Here is a 27866-nt window from a genome sequence, read left to right as displayed (position 1 = left end):
CAAGAAACAATTCATTCTTAAGAACTGCACAACTAGGTTGTTTATTTTGTGATAACTGATACAGGATCAATTTTATACATTCTTTTTTCAAAACACTGATATTTTGTAATTTTTCTGTTTTAATATGTAAAAATGACACCAAACAAAAGCAAGGATTTGGCAAGATTGATTTGATACATGATCTGGATGCTTAACAAAATCGACTATAATTTATGAGCAGTAATTGACAGATGACACTGGTGATCCTCCGTTTAGTTATAGGAGGCGATGAACAGAAAGAACACAAAACATACAACATAAACGAGGACATTATGGATAAGATGCCAGCAGTGTGTACCAGAGAAACATAATTTTCCAAGTCATCGTTCATAGCTAGAAAATGCACACAGAATATTCTTCTGCTGTATATATGCAATTGCTCAAGCTCTTGAGTCATACTGTACAAAAAACCCATACAGATGTTGTAGACATACTTTAAACATAGTCTCTCAATACTTCAGTATAAACAAAACAAAAATCTGGATTCAGGAGCTAAAAACTACAATGTACTTGCTTCTTTAAAAAAATAATAATAATAATTGACATTCACATTTCTAAAACGTCTGGTCACTTCATTGGTAATGATGGACTAGTTTGGTGATGACAGAGTGTGTGAGGCTTTTCCTCCTTTGAGCAGCAGTCTGTCCTCATACCACTCTTGTCTGTTTATTGATCTCAGCCATGAGAATGAGTGAGCGAGAAAGAGGCAGACAGAGAAAGAGAGAGAGAATCCACCCGCAGGCTTGAGGTTGTTACGGTGAGGCGGGGGCCTTGCTGTTGTAGTGCACCTGGTACCTGTTGACAGGTAAGCCTTTGACCTGTGTGGACACACAGGTGGTCTTGCAAGGGATCATGTCCTCATCATCTTCTCCCATGAGCCAGTCCTGCACATTGTGCTCAGCACCAGGGGACACATGGTCATTCAGCCAGCCCTGGTGCCACTGGTCAAAACGGTCATGCTGGGCTCGTGCTACTCTGTGCTGGGACTACAGTGACAAAAAATACAAGCAAACATAACAGATATTAGAATCACACTGCACTTTTATCAAATAAAAACAGACAATACACAAGCTAGTGATTACATAATTTAAAACTTACATATGAGCTAGTATCGCTCATAGCAGTGATATAAATCACTGCGTGTCATGATACAATTTTATCCTAAAAGTAGGCAATATAACATGAGAATTATCATGAAGATAAAGACAGCTTCTCAGCTGCACACTCTTCCGCACCACAACTAGATTAAGTTGGACTATTAATGTGTTGTCAACTGAGGGACCAATATCTCCAATCAACTCACCCTCCGAGCCTTCACCAGGGCTCCTCTGCGGTACATGTAGTCTTCAGAGTTCATCACAAAAACCATCTTGTGCGTGTTGAGTTTAAAACGACAGTCCAGACTCCCGGCTGTCTCAACACCCATCTTCCGGCGCCACTCTCTCCGGCAGCGCATGGCTTCCACCTGCTTCAGCTGCCAGCCACGGAAATGCCTCAGATTCCTGCAAGTAAGTGTTAAACAAAGGTCAAGCTCAGACCGAGATCATTAGACATTTTCCCGGGCAGATGCAACAGCAATAATGCTCTTTAAGGATTTAGAGTTGCAACTAAAAACTTTCTGGATGCAAAAGAGAAATTTTAAAGGTTGATATTGTGTTTAGATAGGTCTTACCTGGGTAAAAATACAGGCTTGAAATAGTAGCCCTCTGTCTGAGAGCACATTGACTCAGTCCCTATATACTGCTCCATGTAATTCGACAGACTCTGAAATACACACAAATAAGAAATACTTCCAAACTTGGCAAAAATAATTGCAACCAAAATTAATATTTTAGACAATATACAAACAATTGAATATCTAACTTCCACGCCACATCCAAACTAATATCCTGATTAATTTGGAGATTTCTAATCCTCTATGGAAATCAGTCGCATTTTGGATAAATGAATGAAAATGAACGCAATCCAGGAACTTTAGGGGAGTTACTGGGCTGTTTCAGGATTTGTGTATTATTTTAACTGAACACTTGCGTACAAAAGGTTTGGATGTGGACCCGGGTTCTACTGACCATAAAGAGTATGATTAAAAGGGAGAGGAGGTTTGTGATTCGGCTGGACCGCAGTCAGGTTTGTGGCTGATTGCAATGCAGAAGTGGCATCTGTGTACAGTCGAAGGCTCAATGCCTGGGCATACTATGTTTTTCTGCGCTCCGTACTGGATCACGCTGGTCGACCTTGTTGCCTTTTAAAGTATATTTTTTTTTAATGAGAGTGAATATGAACTCATTCGACGCATGCACACCATGACAGCTTTGTTATACTCTTTTAGAACACTCAAAGAGATGCACATGCACCGACGATGCACACAGACAAGGACTGTCCGTCTGTTGAGAAAATATGGGCAGAGACTGTGCTGATGACAAAATCTTTGTCACGCATACGCGTTCTGATCAGCAGGTCCGCGAGGACCACTGAAGTATACTTTGGCCTTCAGCCTGTCAAAGCATACTTCATTAGGCAGTACACGCATACACAGGCAGTTGGCGCATGCACACAGGAGCACCAAATCGGCAGCAAAGATATACAGAGTCCCAAAGCTAACCCTTTTCCTAACCGTAAGTGGAAGTGACACCCCCTTTTGGAGCTGGCCCAAAGAATTACCTTAAGTGCTTTTATAAAATTATAAGCTTCACATTTCTGCCATTAAGCCCTTTAAAAAATTGGCCCCATTTACTATAAACTTGTTTCAGGTGGAACTTGTAATGTGTAATATTCCTGTGGTGGTACCTGAATATCCAGCGGGTCATCACCCTGGGCCTCTTCTGTGTCCAGTAGCTCAATTGTTAAGGTCACCTGACCTTTGTTTTGAATGAACATCACCTACCAAAGGCAACAGAGATTAAATAACATTAATTAAAAAAAAAAATCTACAAGATTTTTCAAACCAACAATACATGCATCACCAAATTGCTATTTTAAATGAAAATAAAATAAGCACATCAAGATGATGTTGTAACTCAGGACGGAAAACCAGCTTGGCTGTATATAAAATTAGAAAAAAGATTTCCAGAAAAATATTGATAATATGTAGGAACAGTAATAACTATTAAAGGATACTATGAAACTATTATTAGGATTAGTCACAATGTAAGTGTCAACCTTGAAGCAGTTTTCCTCAGACATGACTCTCTCTGCTTTCCATTGGTAGCTGGCTTCCCAAGCAGCACGGACACACTGGGAGGACAGATTACCCCCTGCAGCCCCTCTCTTCCGTTCCGAGAGGTACAGTTCAGTCACTTGCAAACACACCTCATCACTGACCAGGTGTTGAAGCTGTCGAAGCCAATCAGACACAAGACGAGCATGTTAACACACAGATTACACGGAATGCTTATTGGTGCCTTTAAGCCTTAAAACATTTCTACAGCAAATAAATGTTTGTATATAAAACTAAAAGACAATCAGATCAGCACTCTGACTCTCCATCTACTGTACAAAATGATAAGAAACACAGCTCAGCCTGATTCTTTGACCCACCTGTCTGACAATGTTCTGGATGAGCTTGTCGACAGTAAAGCCGATGTAAGCATGGATGGTGAACATCTCTCTCAGGGTGTCCTCATACTGATTGGCTTCTAGGTTTCCATCCAGTAGACTGCGTACCATGTCCAAGAAAGCTGGGTAATATTCCTCTAACTCCACCTCGCCTGATAAAACAAAAGTAATTATTACTAAAACTACATTTTAAATTTTTTAGAAGAAAAATCAAATATGATGTCTATGGTGCAGGTTTGATCTCTTGACGTTAGGTCACGAGACACAAAATCCACAATGACATTTGATGTTATTGATGTCCAACCTGTGCCGTACTCACCATCTTTGATATGGGCGCCACATACTAGGCTGACCAATGATTTGATATGGTTTGTTCATCACATAAGTGAAAGTATGGCTTCTGAAAACTTGGTATATAGTGCATGAGTTATATTGACTTCTTTAATGTGGCTATTGTGGATAACTGTTGTAGCGCCACCTTCTGACCAAACTTGCAACATATAATGTTCTCATCAAGCTGGACAACTTTCAAGATTACAGTCATTAGCTCCACCCAACAGCAAGTCGGCTATTTTGGATTGAATGTGCATTTTTTTGCTTGTTGGCAATTTCTCATATTATGTGATGGTCAAATATGTACTCCTGCAATAGTTTTTCTGTCGTGAAATAAATCTCCTTGAGCTACTCTACTCTTCAATTGGTTATATAAACTAAACCATCTTGCTTTTTAAAACATTTTATCTTCCCAACCTTAAGGTTTACTTCGAAAAATGGCACTTAAGTGGCTTTATGCAACACTTAACGCGTTTTAAGGGCTTTCTTAAGTAAAAAATAAATACTTAAGTGAAACTGAAAGGGATTATGACGTTTTACTTACAAACCCCTTAAATAAAACTGTAGGGCATCTTAAGGGAAAATTACACAGGCCCCAAGTATTTTAAAAGTTCATATGTGACATTGTTTCTGCGACAGCCCCAGAGCTTAGATGCTCTGTGTATACGTCAGCGTCCAAATTCACTTACTCATTTCGTTCACTCGCTGCTGAGATATAGTGCACTCTACACCACTGCACTGATTTTAGACACAGCGATCGATTTTGATCAAATTAATTAGTATCAATATTTTATTGAAATTAGACATTTTTGATTGCATGCCAACATAAAAATAGAGGATGAGTCAGGTTTTTTCCCCATTTACCCCCTATTTTCCATGTTTTGTATAAAATGGTGGAGTCTATTTTCATCTTGGACCCTCATGTTGGGCTCGTTTGAGATGCCAAATGCCTCTTCTTGAAACTAGACGAGAGCAGGCTGCTGCAGTCTGGGGAGAAGTGAAATAAGAGCAGTCAAGTCGGACAGTTCTCATTTTTCGTAGTGGATCAGCCTCTACGAGATCAAAGGCAGATATCATGTGATTCACGTTCAAGTGCTTTGTTGTTAATAAAGTCAATGAAATTAAAATTCAGTTGCTTTTAAATGAAAATAAATATTATGAACAAAACACTAAATGTACCCGTTATATAATTTCCCCCATAATTAGGGTGATCGGATTCCTGCTTGTGGAAAACAGGACAGCCCCCTCCCAGCAAAAATGAAATTAACGTATCCTTACCTAGGCGCAGATCAATGCGAATTAAAGGGTGCATCTGTAACTGTTGTCAAGTCATTTTTATTTGTATAGCACCTTTCACAACACACATAGTTTCTAAGAAGCTTTAAGGGAAGATCATGCATTAACAGAAAATGTAACTGTAATATCTTTAATGTCAGAGTCATCATTGTGTAGTTTGATAAAAAGTACACAATGAAAAACCACGTTGTCACCTTGTACTTTTCGCTGGCAGCAATTTTTCTCAGTGTGCATTTGTCTTTCAAGAGTTTATCGTAAAATGCAGAACAGTCCTTTCCAAAATTAAGACGTACGAATGCATTGCCTTCATGACTGTTACACTGAGTCGAGATTTATCTGGTGTCTATGCTGCGTTCATTAATGAGAACATACGCTCCACAGATGTAGATGTCCCAGGCAGGCATACAACAAACTCCATGACCTTGGCTAAGACTCCGAAGTTGATGGTCTTGCTCTCCAGCTCACGAAAATGTCTGTCCGTCTCTCAGACACAGCCGTCTTGTTCATGTTCCACTCCGTGATGCGACGAGTGACAATGTTTTTCGCACAAGCCCACTCATCAAAGAGAATGGTTTCATCAATCAAACTGAGAGTGGGGATTCTGGAGTAGAAGTGTACGAAGGCTGCTCTGAATGTCTTTCCACTCTGGGATGTCTCTCAGTAGGGCCCACTCAAGTTTTTCTATGTTCTCCAATGAGGGGCTCCAATTTTGTAGGTAATCCACCGATGCTGAACAAAAGTTTCTACAAAATTAATCATCCGCTCACATGTCACAAGCTTCAACCAGGGCATTTAACTCCTTTTTAATGTTAGAGGGAATGAATGATTCCTCTAGTCTGGCCTGCAAGATTTTTCTCAGGTCATGAATGAGCAAAGCTATGGCTGTGCATAACAGAATGATAAGCAAGTTCTTCACTTGCATACACCTTTTCAGATTCAGAACTTTGCTTCACAAAACATATTGCTAACACTTGGTGTGGCACACTTAATTTTAGGCGATATAGAAATTTTAGGAGACGGGAAATATGGGACAAAACTTGATTTTTTCAGAATAAATCGGGACACTAGAAAAAGTGCTTTAATACGGGAAACACAGGACGTCTAGCCACCCTACCCATAAGATGCATCTTTCCATAATTCTTTTGTTTAATAAAGACACGTATTTTTGATATTTCAGAAATATGATACCAGTTAAATATCCCATACAGAGATTGCATTGTCAAAATATTGGGAATATTCACATATAATTTAACCACAGGAAAAACATGATATTATATGATAAAAAGAACAAAACATCACGGTTGTGTAAGCAAATGAGCATTTAGCTGTGTCGTCAGCAAGTAATTTACAATCATGTTTGCAGTTCGCGCAACTCTGAAAAAGCAACTGCGCCACCTGCCTGCTACAACTGCAGCCACCTCGCTGTCGCGGGAGTATAACTGACACATATTCATGATATCACAACAAGTTGGACAGATTACTAACCGGCACACACCTGTCGGTGATCACCAGTGGTCGGTTCTGCGCAGAACTTGCTCATCTCAAACGAGCCTAATGAAATGCATTTTTTTTTTCAATCATTGGATTGGATCAAAGCAGAGATCAAGACCTACTGCTGCGCACATGTTGCATGTTTTAAAAAAGCACTATTAACATTTTAAAATGTGTTTTTCACTGTAATGTTCTAATTGCAAAATAGATTGCAGAAGATGAAAGTTGAGTTTAAGCTTTAATTTGATACCAAGTATATCTAAAACAAAAACTTGATGTTGTTTTTTAGCCACACCCAAACGACCCACCTCTTAGCCAGTGACAGTTAACAGGTTTAAAATGGGTGTGTAAAACAGCCTCTGTAGCACCCCATTTTCAACTACAGTCACCATAATTTTTACATATATAGTTCTCATCAAGCCAGACAACTTTCATGATTATAGTAAATAAGTCTACCCAACAGGAAGTCGGACAATTTGGATTTTTTAATATTGCCGTCTCTGAACTTCTAAATACTACTCCTAGGGGATTTATGAGACTGTCACCCAATTTAGAAAACATTATGCCAACACATTGAAGATGCTAAATTGTGAATAGATTTTTGATATATTGAAAGGTGTTGCCATGGTGAGGCATTAATGGCCAAAAATGGGAAACGGGAAGTGCCTTATATCTTCTGTGTGCAATGTGTGATTTTGATCAAAATTGAGATGTATGTTTTGTCTTGGGGGCTAATCACATGGATGTGACTATTTTGAGTCACGGTCATAACGCCACCACCTGGCAGCAGGAAGCGTGGCTCTTACAACAGACTTTAAAATATTTCTCTTATATTTACTCAAATTGCTTAGAATAATGTCAAATTCCAAATGCATGTGTCCACCTTGCATTGTTTTCCAAAAGCCACCGGGTGGAAATGGACCCATGGTGCCTGGGCCCATCATCGCTGCTTGCAGCTATATTTTACTTTTGTGTTTCACAGAAGAAAAGTCATCGGGGTTTGGAGCAATATTACAGTGTGTAAATAATGTACTTTTATTTTTTGGGTGCACTATTCCTTTAAATATTATGAGTAGTAGTAAGAGTACACTCAAAAGCATCACTGATTAAAAGTTAAAATGGAGACTGAGCAAGAGAAACAGAGAATATATGGATTCCGTCTACTCACTCGGCTGTTTTAGACGCAGCTCCATAGCAAGGTCACTCGTCTTTTCCCTGCGCCCCTCTCCCGTAAGCTGCCGTTCTCGATTCTGCTCTGCTCTGTGTTTCAGTAACTGCCTCTCCGCTTGTCTGTAAACCTTCAGTAGCCGTGAGCACAGAGTCTGATGCAGCCGCAAGAAGAAGTACCAGTTATTATTGACGAAGAACAGGTTATAGACACCGTCCAGCTCCTTTTGGTGCTCCGCCTCTGGGTCCCGCAGATCCATCGCCTCCCCTTCTGGATTCATGATGTGGGCAGCCGCGGAGGTGTCCATGTTTTCTGGGGATGTACATCGTCTTCGCCTAGAATCACCGTTTAGTTGCTGCTGGCCACCTGCCATTGAGACTCCACCCCCTGCAACGGCACCATCCTCTCCCTCTGCCTCCTCATCCGTGAACTCCTCGGTCTCACTCAACTCACCACGGCGGGCAAAGAAGAGGTCAGGGACGAAATGCTGTATGATGCGTTTGATGTGGTCCTTGTCATCCTTGTGGATTGTGGGCTGCCTTTTGACATGGTAGATGATGAGTGAGGCTGCGTCCTCCAGGATCTGTTTGTCCTCATAGGTGAAGATCATGTGGGGCTCGCTGGTTGAACCTCCGCCAGAGCCATCACGACCTTGCTGGCCCACACCGCCCTCTTCCGTGCTCTGCTCCTGCCGCTGTGAAGGAGGGAAAGTAGTTGGTAAAATTTAACCAGGTTAAAAACTTTGCAAGAGTAACCAAGCAAAAGACAACAAGTAACACACAAACAACAAATCAATTAATGACAGAAATTTTTTTCCAGAAATCACATTTAATCGTAGAAAACATTCCCTGTCTTAGGTCAGTTAGGATCACTTCTTTGAAGAATGTGAAAAGTCAGAATAATAGTAGAGAGAATTATTAATTTCAGCTTTTATTTCTTTCATCACATTCCCAGTGGGTCAGAAGTTTACATACACTTTGTTAGTATTTGGTGGAGTTGCCTTTGAATTGTTTAACTTGGGTCAAACATTTTGGGTAGCCTTCCACAAGCTTTTCACAAGAAGTTGCTTGAATTTTGGCCCATTCCTCCAGACAAAACTGGTGTAAAGGAGTCAGGTTTGTAGGCCTCCTTGTTAGCCTTTTTCAGTTCTGCCCACACATTTTCTAATGGATTGAGGTCAGGGCTTTGTGATGGCCACTCCAAAACCTTGATTTTTTTGTACTTAAGCCACTATCCCACTTTGGAGGTATGCTTGGGGTCATTGCCCATTTGGAAGTCCTATTTGCGACCAAGCTTTAACTTCCTGGCTGATGTCTTGATGTTGCTTCAATATATCCACATTATTTTCCTTCCTCAGGATACCATCTATTTCTTGAAGTGCAACAGACTCTCCTGTAGTAAAGCACCCCCACAACATAATGCAGCCACCCCAATGCTTCACAGTTGAGATGGTGTTCTTCGGCTTGCAAGCCTCACCCTTTTTCCTCCAAACATAACAATGGTTATTATGGACAAACCAGAGGACATTTCTCCAAAAAGTAAGATCTTTGTTCACATGTGCACTTGCAAACTGTAGTCTGGCTTTTTATGGTGGTTTTGGAGCAGTGGTTTCTTCCTTGCTGAACAACCATTCAGGTTATGTTGATATAGGACTCGTTTTACTGTGGATATAGATAATTGTCTACCTGTTTCCTCCAGCATCTTCACAAGGTCCTTTGCTGTTGTTCTGGGATTGATTTGCACTTTTAGCACCAAACAAAAAAATAACTTGTGTCATGCACAAAGTAAAGTCTAAACGACTTGCCAAAACCTATAGTTTGCTAATATGAAGTCTGTGGAGTGGTTAAAACATTTGTTTTAATGACTTCAACCTAAGTGTATTTAAATGGTTAAATTTAATAAATCAGGTTAAATTTAAAGCCTATTATCCAAGTATTTTATTACTTTATAGAAGAATATCTCAGCTCTGTAGGTCCATACAATGCAAGTTAATGGTGACCAAAATTGTGAAACTCCATATTACTCCAGTGGTTTAATCCATGTCTTCTGAAGTGACTTAATCTATTTTGGGTGTGAAATTACCAAAATGTAACTCCTTTTTCACTGTTAATCTTGCCATTACCATCTTTATGCACGATCACGATACACTTTCAAGCTTGTTTACACTTCTGAATGCTTGCTGCATGCACAGAGTAGCAGATGGCACTAGGAAGTGTAATCAAGCTTGAAATCATGATCACTAAGGAGACTGCTGATGCAGAGATGGATTATGACTTGCAAAGGCCCCAGGGCCAAAAGTTTTCATGGCCAAAATGTTTTCATTGTTGATGAATTAGAGCAGGCAGGATCGCCAAACTGGATCGCGCAACCTTAAAGCCCAGGGGCCCTTAACTGGGGGCCCCTGGGCTTTAAGGTTGCGTGATCCCCTGGCCCCATTGGTAATCCATCCCTGGCTTATGTCAGGATTTATATTGAAAAAGTTGTTATATTTTGGTCTTTTCTTACCCAAAATCGATTGGATCACTTCACTTCAAACTTTTAGTCACATTCACCTGCATTGTATGGACCATATTGGAGATATTCTTCTATAAATCTCAGCCTGTGCTCATTTTTGGGTGAACTATTCCTTTAAGCACCGATTTTGCCTAAAATAATGAAAACAAACCGGTTTTGTTGTGGCCTCTTCCTGTAAAAAAGCACAGTTCTTAGAATAAGCAGCGATGTGAACCAGATTTGTCTGATAGTCAATAGTCAAGCATCTGCCAGACTACCAACAACCCAGCAAGTTTTCAAGCAATTCTTCCTTTATTGGACTGGATATCTACATTTGTACAGCTATAGTATAACAAGTACAACAAGATAAAAAGGGAACAAGTTGTTATCTGCATGAAACATGAGACTCTAATAGCAAGTGACACGAGATGAGACTTCCATTACAGAATAAGGGCAACAACTGTATTCTGTTCCCATTAAGTAGGAATGAAAACATTTAAGATGATGAAAAATAAATTAGCTTTTATTAAAAGCATAAACAATAACATTCAATGAAACACCAAGCTTATTTAGTGAATAAAAGACAGGGATCAGTGCACTCTTCCTAAATTAAATTGGTATGTGCTCTGTAACATAGGTTTGTACTTAAAGGGGACCTACCTATTATGCAAAATTCACTTATACATGGTGTTTGAACAAAACTGTGTGTTGGCAGTGTGTGTACAAATCCATCCTATCATGATAAAAATCCACTCAGTCCTTTTTCTTAATCCCCATTAAACATATGCATTGTCTCAGAACAAGCCGTTTGCAGATTCAGTACAAACGTCACTTTGTAAAGACCCTGCCCATGACTGTTGACGGACACAGCCGACGGACATGTTTGTTTGTGTGTGTTGTTTCGTTATTGCGCATAGCGAACATTGTAACAGTATATGTGTGTTGCTAATCCATCGTTGCAAAACTGCTGAAAAAACTACAACAAATAAATAAATGTATCAAATAACCATTCGTAAACTTCCGTTTCATTCTCAAAGTTGTTACTTCTGACGGAGTCTCTCCCTCATCAGTGTCTGACTACGGTTCAAACATATAGGGCTGAACACCACTATTTTCGCTGTCCGTCATATTGCTTATGATGTCTAGTTATCTGAAGCAGAGATGTCAAAATTCTGCCCTATTCTGGATACGGGGCAGGGAGCACCAGCTCATTTGCATTTAAAGACACACAAAAACAGCTCGTTTTTATTCCCACCCAAACATTTGCATTTTCAACATGGTATAATAAATGATCTGTAGGGTATTTCGAGCTGAAACTTCACAGACACATTCTGGGGACACCAAAGATTTAAATTGCATTTGGTGAAAAGGGGCATAATAGGTGCCCTTTAACTCATTTACACCATCATGACAACTGAACTTAAGACCAAAAGCTGAAGATAAATTTGAACTCACCTCGTCATAGATGCTCTCTATTTCATTGAGAAGACTCTTTGATCGAAGGGCCTTCATGTCATTCTGTTTAAAGTTAACACCCTGGTGGTCCAGTGATTTCAAGTACGCCTTCTCGTATTGCTCTCTCCAGATTTTATTGAAGCCCTGCTGGGCATCCCTCCACTCCTCCTCTTTAGCTTTCAACCTGCGGTAAAAATAAATGATGTGTTTATTCTGCAATCTAACAGCATGTCACTCTATCAAAGGGCATTTTCTGTTGGAATTAGGCATTTTTAAACTTGATAAACAACTACTACAGAATACTGTAACTGCACAGATATTTCACCCAGAAATGTCATCTTCTCCACCCTTACAACAAAACATGGTGTTATGGATTTTCGGAACACAAAATGAGTAATGGGGTTCTCTCATCATTAACATGCCAGATTTTAATGTGTGGAAACATGAGCGAGATTTCAGGACTAGGATAGAAGGCATGAGTTTCAGCAAATAATAAAAAAAATAATTATATGAAAATCCACTGTTTTTATATATAAATAAGTAAATAGTTTTTTAGTAACATGAGGGTGAGAAGAAGAGAGAAGTTTTATTTTCAGGTGAACTATTCCTTTATTTTGGTGTCAAATAAAGGTGATTTCGTGACAGAAAGAAAGAGGTAAAGAGAGCCAATATGTTGACTAGGGGTGGGTAAAAACATTGATTTTCCAATGTATAGCGATCTTCGGTTGAATGACCTTGATATCCATTATTAAATTCCAAGAACGATCTTTTGCTCCACGTGAAATTAAAGTCATGGCGCAACCTTTTACTACAATGAGAGAAAATCTCTCGCATTAGCAACCGAATTTTGCGCTATGTGACTTAAATGTATATATTTGGCAAATGGGAAATGTTTACATTTCACTCACCAGTAATTGTGTAGTATTGAGGTGGAGTATTCAGCAGTAAGATCCTTTCACTGCCTTTTGAGGGTAAAAATAGTTTGGTGTAATGTGTGTCCAAAAGACAAGATCCACGCAACCCATTTGTCATTGAATAATGTCTCCTTTTAAACCCTTTCGGTTTTCTACGGTCAGTTGTTATTAAAAAACAACAAAAATATTTAATTCTAATCATGCATAGCAAAGATAAGATTAAGCCATTTTAGTCCTCTCGTTAACATGCACTCATCTTCAGATGCTCCTTACAAAAATGTTGGGTTTGTTAAAGAGAAAGTACTGGTTTAGAATATGTTCAAAATATACTCAAATATAATTAGTCAAATGCATATTTTCGTAATGTACCTAGTTAGAAGGTCCCCGGAAATTATAACAAAACATATGAATCTCTCCAATCGAAAGCTTGTGAATCGGAATCGAATCAGGAAATCTCTATTAATACCAGCCTTAGTGTTGACAAGACAACAAAAAGATAGTATTATTGAACCTTTTGAGTACTACAGGAACTGCAGTGGCTGGACTCCTTTTTAACCCCTCTATGATTTCTGGAGCTTTGTCACCATAGATACGATAGACCGCACGCCGCTGGATGACCTCAGAGGTGCCACCCAGGCAGTCGTCCAGTCGGAAGCGTTCTTGATCCTCCGGTGAAAGGCGGGATAGCTTCTTCTGCACACTTTCCAAAACTCTGATTGTTGCCAAATTAGTCTCTAGGACAACATCCAGCTAACATCCCCAACAAAATAAATGATACACATTAATCACAGTGACCTAAACATAAAACCACTCTTGACATAAAAGTCTGGATTTTTCAGACATTGTCGCACCTCAAACCTCTCATCCTCACAGCGATGAAGTTGCTCTTCATAAGGGGTTTTCTTGGAACTCACAAATGTGGAGTCTTCAGACCAGGAAGGGAATGAAACCCAAGTATCGTTCAGCACCTAAAAACAAAACAATGAACCCCAGTGATTATAATCATATTACATTCTGGACTACCAATATAATCAGTCATACATTCTGGACTACCAATAAGGGCTAATTAAAGGTGCACTCGGTTATATCCATATTTATGTTGCACTGACAACTAGTGCCTTAGATGCAGCATTATGCAGATATCAGATACTGATGTCATTGTAACATCTGCTTTTCGCAGTCAGTCATGATTAATTTATTCCGGAAGTGACAGCATCCAATTACAAAGGATTATTGCAATAAAAAGAGTAAGATTCGGCTGGTCTCATAATCAACATGGTGGCGTTCATGAATGTGCGCCCAGCACCAATAAAGCAGCTTCTTCTATGACTAGAGCAGATATCTCATGTTAGTCTATATCATTTTGAAAATGTTTTCTGTTTAAAGGTTTAGCCACTTGGAATCAGTAACAATTAAAGATTAGGTTTTGAACACCATACAGTTTTGATTTGGCATGAATATCTAGCCTATTATCTAAAGCTGGTGAAATCTTAGAACCTCTTTGCATATAGCTGTTCGGCCGCTGCATTTCGGCTGCTGGTAGGTCTTGGGCAGGGCTCTGTAACTGGATCCTAGGCGTTTACAGGATGCATAGTCCACTTCTCTGCCTCCAGCCTCCATGTAGCGGTCAGAGAGGCCAGTGATCGAGTGAGACAGCTCTTTATCGCCCAAAAATGACTTAAACTGGGTGTACAGTTCTGGGAACTTCCTACAGAATACACAAGTGAAATATGACTCATAAATGGGCTCTGAAACACACTATATGAAAATGCCTAAACATGCCATTTTGAATCTTTCTTACCCCAAAAATGGAGTTACAAGTTGCAGGAGTTCAGCCCCTGAAACTACTTCCTGATTGAAAAGGGCTATGCAGCGCAAGAAATTCTCGTAAACTTCTTGACTTTTGAGCAACCGACGAACCTAAAAAAAATAAATTAAATACATTTGCTCAATGGCTGAGACCATAAAATAAATAGTCAGGCTAATGCTGACTCATTGCTGCTGACATTTCCAGGTAATTGTATTGAAAGAAATTCACCTTGTCAAAGAACGTGAATTCCCTTAGGACTCCATGTTTTCCGACAGAGGCAAAGGATGGGTCCTTGGAACAGGAATACTTCATTTTCTTCTAGATGGATGAAAAATAATAGTTATATGCACAATAAACCCAAACATGATGTGAGATATTAAAACTTTGTAGGTCTTTAAAGGAACAGTTCACCCAAAAATGAAATCATTTACTCTCATATCTACCCTCATGTCATCCCAGATGTGCATGACTTACTTTCTTCTGCAGAGCACAAACAAAGATATTTAGAAGAATATGTCAGATCTGCAGGTCCAAACAATTCAAGTGAATGGTGACCAAAGCTTTGAAGCTCCAAAAAAGGGCATAACGGCAGCATAAAAGTAATCCATATGACTCAAAAGGTTTAAAACATGTCTTCTAAAGCAATTTAATTGATTTTGGATGAGATCAAAACAAAATGCATCTCTTTTTCACGATACATCTTGTCATTAGGCACAATCATGATTTCAAGCTCGATTCCATTTCCTAGTGCTTGACCCATGTGCAGAATGCTAGATGGAGTTAGGAAGTGCAAACATGCTTGAGTAATATTTTGGTCTGTTCTAAACAAAAAGCGATTGGATCGCTTCAGAAGAAATTAAACCACTGGATTCTTACGAATTACCTTTATACAGACTTTGTGCATTTTGGAGCTTCAAAATTTTGGTCATCATTCACTTGCATTGTATGGACCAACAGAGCTGAATTATTCTCCTAAAAATCTTTGTTTGTGTTCTGCAGAAGAAAGAAAGTCATACACATCTGGGTTGGCATGAGACTGAGAAAATGAGAATTTTCATTTTTTATTGAACTATTTATTTTAAGGCTTAGGCTTTGTTTAGACAAGCAGCAAAAAACAAATGTATTGGCGAATCAAATCTCAAATCTGTTTAGTTGCTTGTAGTGTGAAAATAACACAAAAAAAGAGAAAAAAAACAAAACACCACACAGCAAATTCAAACTAGGTGACCTTCACTATTTAGTGAGCAGTGATTGAGTACTGTGTCTAAAACCAGCGGTATAAAATGCCTCTGTTGCCTTTGTTCTCTCATGCGCCTCATGAGTTTAGCACTGCAGCGAGAAGTCATGTTAGGCACAGCATAGCAATTTCCAGCTTTCTGTCCTCTTTCCACACTGACAGATAATCTCAGTTTTTGTATGAGTAAATCACTTGCTGTCGCATCATAACTATAGCAACCATTGTAGGTACACCTGATACTAAAAATATTGCATGAATGATGAGATCATACAGTGTGGATAGTCAGTCCTATATAAACAGATTTGAATTGCTTGCAGTGTGAAAAAAGCCTTAAAGAATCCATGCTGGCTGACATTAGTGAACTCTGACCTTCAGAAGTGGGGTCATGTGAGGCATTAACATGGGTCTAGGTCTCTTCTTGCTCTGTTTGTTCATTTCCTCATCCTCTGCTTTCTTCATATGGTCTTTGCCGGTCAAAGAGCCTCCTGTGAACTGTAATCCCAGACACAGTCCATGAAATGTAATGAACTTACAGTACCAATGTGGAGAAGAACATCATTTCATGTCAAAATGATGAGTGATTGTTTTTTTAGGGTTTTTTATTGTGAAAAGGGTTCCTATACCTTCTGACCAAAACATTTCCATGCTCTTTCCAGTCATTGTTATTACAGAATAGTTATTTTTTAATAGTTTGGATCCAGATTTGCTATCGAATCATTTGGGCCAATTTGTGAACCGGTTTGATCGATCAACTGAAAAGATCCAACTCAAAGAACAATTTGTTCACAAAATGGACTTGTGGTTTTATTAACCATATTACTTATGGCAAGTTCTACACAATAACAATAGGCCTAACCAATTTAATATCACCTATAACAGCAAAGTAGACAAGAAAAAAATTATATAGAAATTGCCATGACATTTCCAGGCCTGAAAAACACTAAAGATTAAAAAATGATCTGGTATTTCCAGGTTTCACATGACTGTGCAACCCTATTTGGAAATGTTTAATTTAACCCTAATTGACAAGTAAATTCTAGAATGCAATCAATACAAGCACAAAACACATTTAACAAAGCAATGAAAAAGTATTTTCTAACCAGAGATCTCTTTGCATCAGGCAAAAACTGGCCGAATTCTGCAAGCAGATCCTCCTGGCCTTTGAATAGACTCGCCACTTTCGAGAAAACCTCATCCTCTGTCATTCCTCCACAGCTACGCCCTCTGTTCTCCTTTACCTCCAGCTGTTCCTTCTGCAGAAGGACACAGAATCCACCAAATCAATGAACATCAATAAGTTTACAGGATTAGGAAAACAGTACAGGAGTCCATTACCGTTAGCTCTAGCCTCAGACAGTTGGTCCATTTATTAAAAGATTACTGCCCAGGTTAATAATTCAGATTAGATTCAGTAACTTGTTGCTTTTGTAATTTAGTTTGACTTTAAACAATACCAACTGAAAAATAAATTATTATTAGTTTGCAGTTTATTTATTGGTATTTTTCCCCAGTACTGTCTATTTTATGCTACAGTATCACTGTCCATTTCCTGTATGCCTTAAGCACTTTGTAAACCCCATTTAGTACTTAACAAATAAAGCAGAGTATTATTATTAGTTTGAAACTCTTCAACTCTGGAGAATTTTTGGGCTGTCGCCTGCAATTTTTCATACTCATATTTATTTAAAAGCTCACCATTTATACATACTGTGGATTATTTTCCTAAAATGTGTCTAATTTTTTCTGGACATCTAAGATATAATATTGGATTATTTACACAAACAAGCTCACAGACAAGTGAATTATTTATTTTTTTTAAAAAGGTACAGAATACGCAAAAGCTATATGGGGCTTACAGCAGCAATGACTGGCACATCAGAGTGACATATGTATTTGATGTCTTACAAAAATCTAATTTCACTTTTTGATACTTTTGAAAATCTTTCGAACTGTAGTATTAGGGCCACAATATAAACTGTACAGTCACATTCCTGAGAATGATAGCTTTCGTTTGATATTAATATTTCTACCACATAACCCCTAGTTGGCACTGATTTGCGACACAAGATGTTTTCAGGCCTTTTTTGTTATTTTATGTAACATAAATGCAAAAGTGGTGGTTACCTTTGAAAAGTTCAGATTCAAAGCTTTCAAACGGTACAACATATACCTGACCTATTTATTCAGAGACTTAAGCATTTTAGGCGTAAATGTTTTTCACGACATAGCATCCCCTTTTGGACTCGCCGGCGGGGTCCGCAGAGTTGAAGAGGTTAAACATATTGTAGGCCTACTGTTGCTCTGCACTTTATCAAATAAATGCATGAACAAACAGTCTACCCATTGTAATTGTATCTGTAGCATAAAAAATTATATCCTTTTACAAATCTGTTGGTAGATTTTGGAATTGACACATGGGAAAGTTAACACTGCTGTTAATCAGCCAAGTGAACATGGTTATAAGCCGATAATCGTAAAATGTTAAAATACCGGCCGATTAATCAACCTAGCCGATATATCAGTCCATCACTAATTCTGATCACAAAGTCTACATATCTTTCCTGCTAATATCTTGTTTTTTTTTTAAACAAATGCTTGAGAAGACTGCAATATTATTTGAATAAGTTATTTCCGCGCCAGTCTATTACTGTAGAAGAATGGATTTCAAATGTATCTGCCCCTTAAAAGAACAGAATAAAAAAAAAAGAAACTGTGTTTAGTCACTTATCATGTCAGTCAGACAGTTTTTTTCTGTCTTCGTTGGTGGTTCCTGTCCAGAATAACCTGCAAAGTGGACCAGACTAGAAGCATAGTGGTTATGTACCCAAAATCCTGCATCACTATTGTACAAAGCTGGTTATGCCTTTGTCCTCACCTGGTATGTATGTAGAATTTCCAGAAAAGCCCGGTAGGTTTCTGGGTTGTCCAAAAATCTGTTTTTGATCTTATTGACGTAACTGATGGCGCTGTCAAACTCCACAGGGCTGGGCTCCGATGTAGGTGGGGACACCGATGTGGTAGCCGGTTGTGATTGGCTCTCTTGGCTGGGCAACAGAAGTGACAACCTGCTTGACTGCTCAGGAGGTCCACAGGATGAAGCATTACTCTCCGGAGAGGTCACCGCTTCATTTTGAGCCGACCCAGCCTCGGCCAATGCTGACGAAGCAGCACTAACCACAGAGCTGCCCGTGCTCTTTCCTGCTGGAGAGACCTGCTGGAAAAGAATGAGAACTTTTTAACCAAAGTACATTTCTAAATGTATAAAACAAATGCCAAGATACACATATTGATTTGAAACAGGAGCACTTTTACACATAACATACTTTTCCCAGATTATAAAGTTAGCAGTCTGTTGTATTTGAGAAAACAAAGAAAAAGACAATTTGCTCTGTTTTTACTCTATCAAACAGAAATGGCATATGTTTGAATCTATGACCTCAGTTTGACAGCATACATAATCAATTATATTCCATATGACGGATAAAGATCTGCACTAATATTAAAAATGCAGTCCGTTACTTAAAGCCAAAGTATGTAACTTTTTCCTGAGTTAAAATACTTTCTACTATCCCAGCTTAATATGCAGAGACAACTATAATAAGCAATTCAGAGGTTAGTTTTCTCAAAAACTGTAAGCACTGTCTTGCTGTGGCACTACGAAAATTGCTATTTTTGTTTAAGTGACCTGCTTAGACCCACCCCAACAACGTAATTCAACTAATGGCGTGAGTTGGGAGGCGTATTCAGAAAAGGTTTTGAAAACAACGTTTATTCTTGCAATTCCGTTTGTTTGCGCAGAACTTACATACTTCAGCTTGCAACAAACACCACATGCAAACAATAATAAACCTTCAATATATTTCCATAAAGCATCTGTCCCATTTGTTCTGAAACGTTTAGCCAGAAAAGGAATCAAGGATTGCACCATTAACATAGATGATAAAGTTGATTTAAAATCGACATTAAAACACTTACTTTCTTTACTAAAACTTGCTCCGCCTTTGAAACGTATTTCCCTTTCTGCTGATGTCACCTTAGCAGCGCGTGATATTAGATAATGTTAAATAGTTATTCAGGCATTGTTTTAGCAATCTCACAATCAGGTATGGAACGCACACTTTATACAATCCAATCAATTCCTAATGAACAAAATTCCAAGCCTATACATGTTTACTTGTAGAAGATTTAGCTTCTCCTGGAAATAGGTCACATTACAGAAGTAATATGGGTAATTCTATTTCATGTGGACTTAAACCTTTTCCCAGTATTGATGAAGTGAAACAGGTAGAGAACTGAGAAACAGAACACACAAGGCAATGATGACAATTTGTAAACTGATGCACCGGAAGTCTTACCTGTGTGGAAAACGGTGATTGTAGAAATGCCATTCCATTCTTTGGAATTTCAATCCGATACCCAGGCGGTAAGAAGGCATTAAATCCCAGAACAAGGTCTGGATGTCCATGGAAGAGTTGAGAAACTCTGTTGATGACTCCTGGTGTGTCAATACTGTGAATAGAGATAAAAGATTAGAGATATTAATTGTTTTACCGATTAATCTGTGCAGATAGTTTATTTTTGGAACTATCGGTTATCCGCAAAAATCTATGTTTATAGTTACAGATAGTTTTTCATCATATAGTCATTTAAAAATAAGAGTCCCTGGTCTGTTTCGGGATTGTTTATACTTAAAAGTCCTGCATTATGCACCTAAATCTTCTATTTTCTGGTTACTATTGGGATTTTGTGTTAACCAAAATCTGCATCCTGGATTTCATTTTGGACTCTTTGTCTTTGCCCGCCATAGTAATTAAAGAATATAATTTTTGACATTCTATAAATTGCTTTTAAAAACTATCGGACAATGAATCAGTTATCGGCCTTTCCCACCACCTTAGCTGTCGTATTGGCAAAATCAGTCGAACTCTATAAAAGATATACAATCATTCATTCATTAATGCTTTTTTTTGTGTGTGATCAAGAGCACATTCAAACACTGAAAAGTGTATAGACACCTAAATACCTTTGAGATTTAAACTCTTTCATGATATCCAGAAACTTATTGTATATCCCCGGATCATTTCCAAACCGTATTTTGACTTGATCCAAGTAAGACAAGGCATCCTCCACCTAAAGCAGTCCAAACAAAATGAGACACAAACATTTACCCAGTGAAAGAGCCCTTACAAAAAGATCCTGTAGAGGTACCATTGTGCACAAATGGTATATTAAAGCAGTATATACCAAATTACTATGATATATAACATGGGACTGAATTACTACCATATTCACTTACCATGGGATTTCAAAGACTGCCATGGAATTGCCATGATATTCAATCATGATCATATTCAAGTACATTGGTATTTAAATGGTACTTTAAAGAATACCCAGACCAACAAAACCAATACAGTGGTATTTTGTTAGTGAAAGCACTAAAAGAAAAGACGTGTGGGTCACCAGGTTCATTCCTGGTGACTGTGGAGCCCCTTCACATTGAATGACTTGCATTTGCTGTACACTAACATAAGTGATACATTGTCGCCATTCTACATAATGCAATTTATACAACAAACAAAACAGGCACATGAACTTTGTACATTTCAAACCGAAATACACCTTGAAAACCCAGTGTTTTCTTTTTTCCTCTGTTCGCACAAGAACAAAAACCTCACCAAAAACACGTCTGAATAAACCTACTTTATAAAAAAAAAAAACACAATCACCCCTCAGAGCTTCAGCTTAGATATTGAACTGCTGTTGAGCAAAAAAAAAAAAACTGACCAAAACAAGCTGTCGAATAGGAAAATCGGCCTGTTTATCATCTCTTTGTGGTTTTATTAATATTCAGTACTGAAAATAAGGGCAGTTGAGAGCTCATTGACTCTTCTAGCTTTGCTGCGTTAGCACTAACGCTAGTCACTCACAACACACAACATCCCCGCTAAAAATAAATTAGCTCCAAAAACCATTCAAACGGTATCAAATTGCTATTTTGAGAATCACTTGAGCTGTGTTTAATAAAACACTTCATATTTTTTTTGAAGGTCTAGCTGAACTGAAATGGGGGCACATTCTTGACAAAAAAACAGCTGTTAGCTGAGCAAAATCCCTCTCTCTCTCTCTTATCTACTTCATTTCAATCAAAATAAACCGGTTTAATCTTCAAAACGAAACGGGCTGTTAACTGATTTTTTGGCGACCCACATAAATTCCCACCGGCTTCGGTGTTAACAAAGAGCGGCGAAAAAACGACCGTGAAAATAGAGATAACACAACGGGGGGGAAACATTATAGTTTAATACAGCACACACGCTTTCTTCATGTTGACTAGTAAACTATAATCGCTTTGACCACGAATCAGGACTGGTAAGCGAAAATATATAGACTTTTCTTGCTGTGATAACAGTGCGGATGTTGATAAGTTGCATAGTGCGTGAGATTTTCAAATGCATTTACACACACTCAAGTCAATGCTTTGATATGCCCTATATGCAGAAGAACAGCGCAGCACTTCCTAATGCACAATGCATTGTACGCGAGGGAAACATGTACTTTGTTCTCCTTTCCCCTTGCTGCAGTGCCTCTTACCTTTAGTTTTTGAAAGTGCTGCTGTTGGACTTGCTTCTGGACCACATAGGCCTTGTCTTGGATCTGGCTGATCTGCTTCGCGGTGCTGCCGTGAGCCTGAATTTTCGCCATGGTGTGTGTGTTCTTTCTTCCACAACACCACAAACAGCCACCCAAGCCACGATTATTTACCGTCCCTCCGTACACGCCAGGTTGTTCTGGCGTGCTCAGATCACTTCGGTTGAGGGGGCCACCTAGCTCTCTACTCCCCCCTACTACAAGTCCAGTTTACTTTACGGCTACCCAGTTACTCCAGTATACTTCCAGCTCAAGCCCGCAAATAGGAGAAGAGGTTGTGCCAAGTGTGTTCAGACTCTCTTAATTCCTACTTAAATTATCGCATCAAGCGTACGGATCCGTAATTAAGTCCCACCTATATGGAAGGAGAAAACGAGAAACAATGTATCTATTTTCCCCCAATGGTCGTATTATTTAAACAAGTGGTGCATGTCTCTTTAAATTCGGCGCAGCTGAGCGCTCGTTCTTTCGCGTGCGGAAACCGAGGGAGATGTGGTGGAATGAAGAGCGCATGCTCTTGAATGGGGGCGGGGCTTATGGAATCTCAGCGGCCACAGGCATGAATGAGATTCTGCACACGTTTTTGTTTATTGGATGAGTGTTATGTATATTTACAGAAAGTGTGTTATATAGATAACGTATTTTGCATCGATGAAAACACGTTTTATAACCCACTGATTACTCTTACCCGTAACACAAATGTGCCAAAATATCTGTTCTTTATAAAAATGTGCATTTAATTTTGTAAATGATTAAAATAATATGGATGTTCCTTTAAGAATAAAAACAGACCTTTTTATAAAGAATTGTGTTGTTTCTCCCTTGTTTGTGCACGTTTTTTTTCTCAGTATGGTTACAAAATAAAGATAGAAGAAGGCCTAATACAGGATAAAATGTAGTCAAAGTCATTAGACTCCTTATTCTTGCTAAAGCTAATTTCATAGCTAACATTACATTTATACTAAATACACACAGTTAAATAGTATTTTCACCTCTTTTCTTTTTTTTTTCTTGCACAATATGTCAAAATCACAGCTTGATTGGAACATTTTCTTTTCATTTTGGTGCCAATTAACTGTGCAAAAGTTTTAAACTGTCTAAATTGTTTTAAACTAAATGAGTAATAACTATGGTCTGCAAATTTCATTTTAACTCTTGTTAGTCACCATAAAGGCCAGAGTGAGAGAAAAAGTATCATGCACATACTGCATACTCAAATGTTCTACTCAGCACCCAGGCTAACTGTAGTAACATCAACAGCTAAATAAAATAAAAATATATATTATTGTAAATAATACATGCATAATGTAGATCATGATATCTACTAATATATATATATATATATATATATATATATATATATATATATATATATATACTTAATGTACCAATTACTTAAGTCATTATCTTGTCTTTAAAAAAAAAGGGGCTGACACAAAATGAAGGTTTTAAAAATAAGCGTGGTTTATAAAACCCAAATATGACAGGATCACCAAAGTGTATACAGAAATACAAATGAGATCATCGGTGGAACCATCATAGTAATACACTCAACATTTACAAACTACTCTGTAAAAGGGGGGAACTGTGATAAATGTTCTCTTTTTATGTCTCTATTTAATCACAGAACCACAAGTTTGTTCTCTATTTCTTTAAGTCTTAACTTACTCAAAAGTACAACTATATATCAACTACAAACATTGTCACAGTCATTTGTTTAAGAAAGGATACAACATCGAGATAGAGAAGATGCAGAGATATCAAGCACTCAACATCATGGGTTTAGCAAGCAAAAAACAACATGTATAGCTTTTGTCCCACATGAAGACATGATATCTGGGCTTGTGTATAATTCCAGTTCTGTAATCAAAAAAATTAAAAAAGAAAAAGTCATGTTTCAAATAAAACCCAACATTTTGAGGGTTCCTCTCATAACAGAGCCTATATGGGTGTTAATGAGAATGTCGCAATCCTTTCCTCTCCTCTGTCATTTCTTATCAGAGTTCACAATATTAAAACCACTGTCACACAACAAGTCCTGACAAATGGCCACAAACCCTGGTGATGGAAGTGACATGAGTAGAAATATACACTTAGATTAAACAGATCACATTCCATATTCACTAAAGCATCTTAAGTTACATTATTTTGACATAATTCACATGTAAGACACTGTGGGATTGAGACTAATCATAATGCCCTACATCTACTTAATACTGCTCATTTAAAGTAAAACCTCTAACTTGTACATAAATAATTAGTACAATAAATTAACCAACATTCTTTTACACATGTAGAAAAAAAGGGGAAAAACTATTTACAGTGCAAAACAAAAGCAGCATGCAGGCAAGACAATTGGCAATGCATTACATAAGCAGTGGATGGGGCAAATTTGTGTTCAGCATCCATTTAAGCTGATTTTGTATCGACTGTGTGGACAAAAGTGTATAATTTATAAAATTGTGTGTGCCCCTTGAAAGTCAGTTTTGAGAGCTGAAGACAGAGCAAAATAAGACACTGTGTGCCAAAATGTTTGTCATTTTGAGAATGGCAAGATTACCATTTCATTAATATTAATAGTTAAAAGGACGTATACAACACATGAACACCACATTTTAGAACGAGGATAGCACTCTATCTTCTTTTGCAACCACAAATCTCATAAAACACATGGAATGCACAGACTGTTTTTCCCCTTTGTCAGAGCAGAAATCTTCAAATCTCATGGTTTGCATTGGATTTGCTATCAATAACATTGCTATTAAAATTTGCCTTCAAATGTGTGTTTAAGCAAAACAATAAACTTTAAGTAAACTAAAATGAGTAACTCACAGACACAACACTTATTGTATATCTGTACATTTTTCATAAAGCATGAACAAACACTTTCCTTTTAAAGAGCAAGTGAGAATAAGAAAAAGACTGAGTAAGAGAAAGCAAAAAAGAAAGAAAGAATCAGGAGAGAGAGATTCCAGTTGAAAGACTGTGCTTGCAAAAACTAATAAACGCAAGCTACTGAAAAAAGTAATGAACTAACCTGTACAAAAAAAGTAAGCGAAATGTACATATCAGCTAAAAACAGCCCTGGTGTTTCCTTTTTTTCATGAAAAAACATTTATATTAATTATAATATTAGAGTCACTTAGTTAACATGACTCCAGAATCCATTCTCTTCTCTCAAAATATTGTGCTAAAGAAGTGAAAACAGGCATGAATGAATAAATTATGTATGACCTCTCTTCTCCTAAATTTGCAGTTTGTAATTCAAGGAGAGAACAGTTTATATATGGTAGTGATTTACATTTTCACATCAAAATGTGAAACTGATTATAAACAGATTGCCATACTAAAGAGTCAAGCAAACAAATAACCAAACTGCGACTACAAATAAGGATGCCGGTAAGGAGATTTTATGAAAGACACCTCCTCACCGCAGAGGAACTACTATTTGATGCACAAAATATAACGGTCTTAAGCATCTCTCATAGTTCCTCATAATACAAAATTCTAATGATATCACAACCATAAGAATAATAATTCACTGGCAGTGTTTGCATTTTCTCTTTGGCTTGTAGTGGTTGTGGCAAGTGATGCAAAAAGCCATGTAGGGAATACATTGATTCCATGAAAATGTCTTTCTTTTTGTAAGCAGTTGTTCTTGTAAAACACTTAAGATGTGTGGCAATTATTCCTGATTGTTTTTGTTTAGTGCATCACTACAAATGATTACAGTTTTAAAAAATCATCTTATCTTTTACAGTGGGTAACATTTCCCCAAATGTTACTTCTAATGTCAAGTTTGCTTACAGTAGTTGCATTGGTCAAAGTAAGAAATAAAGTAGATAATCTACACAGAGGACAGAAGAGTTTAAACTTTTAGTTTAACATCATCTATTCCTCATCCAAAGAATAAAAATACCCACACACACTCCATTCTCTCAAACACAAACCATAAATGGCAAAAATGACAGCTTTGATATCAAAGCAATGCATGTTAAAAAACATATTTGCATATTAAATATGATTAAAATATATAACTCTAAACATGTTTATGTTTTTAAATGGTTTGAAAATGTCAAGCATTTCCTAAAAGTGCCACCAGGGCCGTCCTCTGACATCACGACAACTCAAAAAACTAAATGAAAGAAAAAACAACAAAGAATATGAGAAAAAAAACTGTTTCAAAATAAGCTGCGGTTGTAGTGTGCTGCTTGAGTCTGTGCAGTGCATGATATTGTAACTTTTCATGTTAGTATTTTACATGATAACTCTCTCCTCCCTGTAGATTCCTAGTTATTATAAGTTTGTAAACAGTCGTATGCAGTAATATAACTTCAAAAACCTAAACAAAAGTACAAAAACATATCAAGATAGAGGAACACAATTAAAAAGTCTAATAAAAAAGTACCTTGAGGGAAATCTGTGTGTTTCCGTGTGTGTATCTCGACGTATGTGTGTGTCCATGTTTGTACAATATCACTTTGTGTCCTGATATGTCTCACGGCAGTTTTTGTGCTTAACTCTGTCCACTTCTCTGTCTCTGGGTGGGTTTGTGAGTGTGCGAGTGAATTTGAGTGTGTGCGTGTGTGTGTTTAGAATCAGTTGTGCTGAGGCAGCTCTGTGAGGAACCGATAGAAAGCTGAGAAAGGTGGAGGGACAGTGAGATATGGGTTCAGCTGAAGGCTTCGTCATCCGTATCCTCAATCAGCACCTTGGTGTCCTTCTTAGACCTGTGAGAGCACAAATGTCAGAGCAGTAAATAACAGTACAGTCACAGGAAAATAAACATGAGGGGTATTAGTATTCATTGAAGAGCAACTAATAATTTGACATTTTAACATTACAGTATATGAGGGTGTTTCTTAAACGTTAAGAAAAATCCTAAAAAGAAAAGAAATTCTGAAAGTCATGGAAATTCCCACCAGTATGCAATTTCCACACCATTGGAACAATTCTGTATTATGTTTAATAGTATTCTGTGGTCGAAATGGCATTTTAGCATTTTAAAAATGTTTTTGAGATTAGTGGCCGACTCTTTTTTTAACAGCTTGATTGGAAATGATGCCCAATAGAAATACTTTGCTTACAAGTGATATTTGCCTTGAATTATCTTTGTTTTCTTGAAACATTCTATATTTCTTGTATTTTATTTTAAACATGCTCTTTACTGACCAATTTCGTAAACTTGCTAAATAAGTACACTAACTTTTGAAAAAACGTTATAATGCGCAAACATATTTTGGTGTTGTGGAAATGACAGTTCAACTGTCGTAATTTTTTTTATTTTTATAGAAATACATTTTACACATTAAATATTGAAACGGTTTGTGTTTATTTCATTATTTGTTTACACAAATTAACAAAATGTTTTATAATGGATTTACAGAGTTAATATTGATATGTTGACCTGGGACAAGATAAAACAAT

The 27866-nt window shown here is 37.7% G+C and overlaps 2 protein-coding genes across 4 annotated transcripts in view; both read right to left on the bottom strand.

Moving 5' to 3' along the window:
• Positions 1–30: 30 nt before the first annotated feature.
• On the bottom strand, positions 31–22910 carry LOC127621498 (paired amphipathic helix protein Sin3b-like). Of its 3 annotated transcripts, none has more exons than XM_052095129.1 (19): positions 22383–22910; positions 20815–20921; positions 20147–20300; positions 18667–19005; positions 16892–17044; positions 16161–16283; positions 14783–14872; positions 14546–14664; positions 14242–14452; positions 13596–13712; positions 13256–13494; positions 11831–12014; positions 7883–8576; positions 3577–3746; positions 3199–3372; positions 2827–2919; positions 1712–1803; positions 1343–1541; positions 31–1025 (listed from the first exon to the last, which is right to left on the bottom strand). In XM_052095129.1, exons 1-19 carry the CDS (start codon positions 22491–22493, stop codon positions 792–794), a joined length of 3603 nt encoding a protein of 1200 aa, XP_051951089.1. In that variant the 5' UTR covers positions 22494–22910; the 3' UTR covers positions 31–791. The 3 variants fall into 3 exon arrangements, with proteins under 3 accessions (XP_051951089.1, XP_051951091.1, XP_051951090.1); XM_052095131.1 differs by having other exon boundaries at positions 14783–14869; XM_052095130.1 differs by having other exon boundaries at positions 18667–19002.
• A 984-nt stretch (positions 22911–23894) lies between these two features.
• Positions 23895–27866, bottom strand: part of LOC127620548 (xenotropic and polytropic retrovirus receptor 1 homolog) — an 89344-nt gene continuing 85372 nt past the window's right edge. Inside the window, exon 15 of the mRNA XM_052093694.1 lies at positions 23895–27169. Coding sequence (XP_051949654.1) covers positions 27112–27169 — 58 coding nt within the window. The 3' untranslated portion in view covers positions 23895–27111. The remainder of the gene's footprint in view (positions 27170–27866) is intronic.

The sequence above is a fragment of the Xyrauchen texanus genome, chromosome 27, assembly GCF_025860055.1.
Source record: "Xyrauchen texanus isolate HMW12.3.18 chromosome 27, RBS_HiC_50CHRs, whole genome shotgun sequence".
In the NCBI taxonomy this organism is placed as follows: Eukaryota; Metazoa; Chordata; class Actinopteri; order Cypriniformes; family Catostomidae; genus Xyrauchen; species Xyrauchen texanus.
Note: the sequence above shows the minus strand (reverse complement) of the source record. Positions and strands in the feature narration are given on the sequence as shown.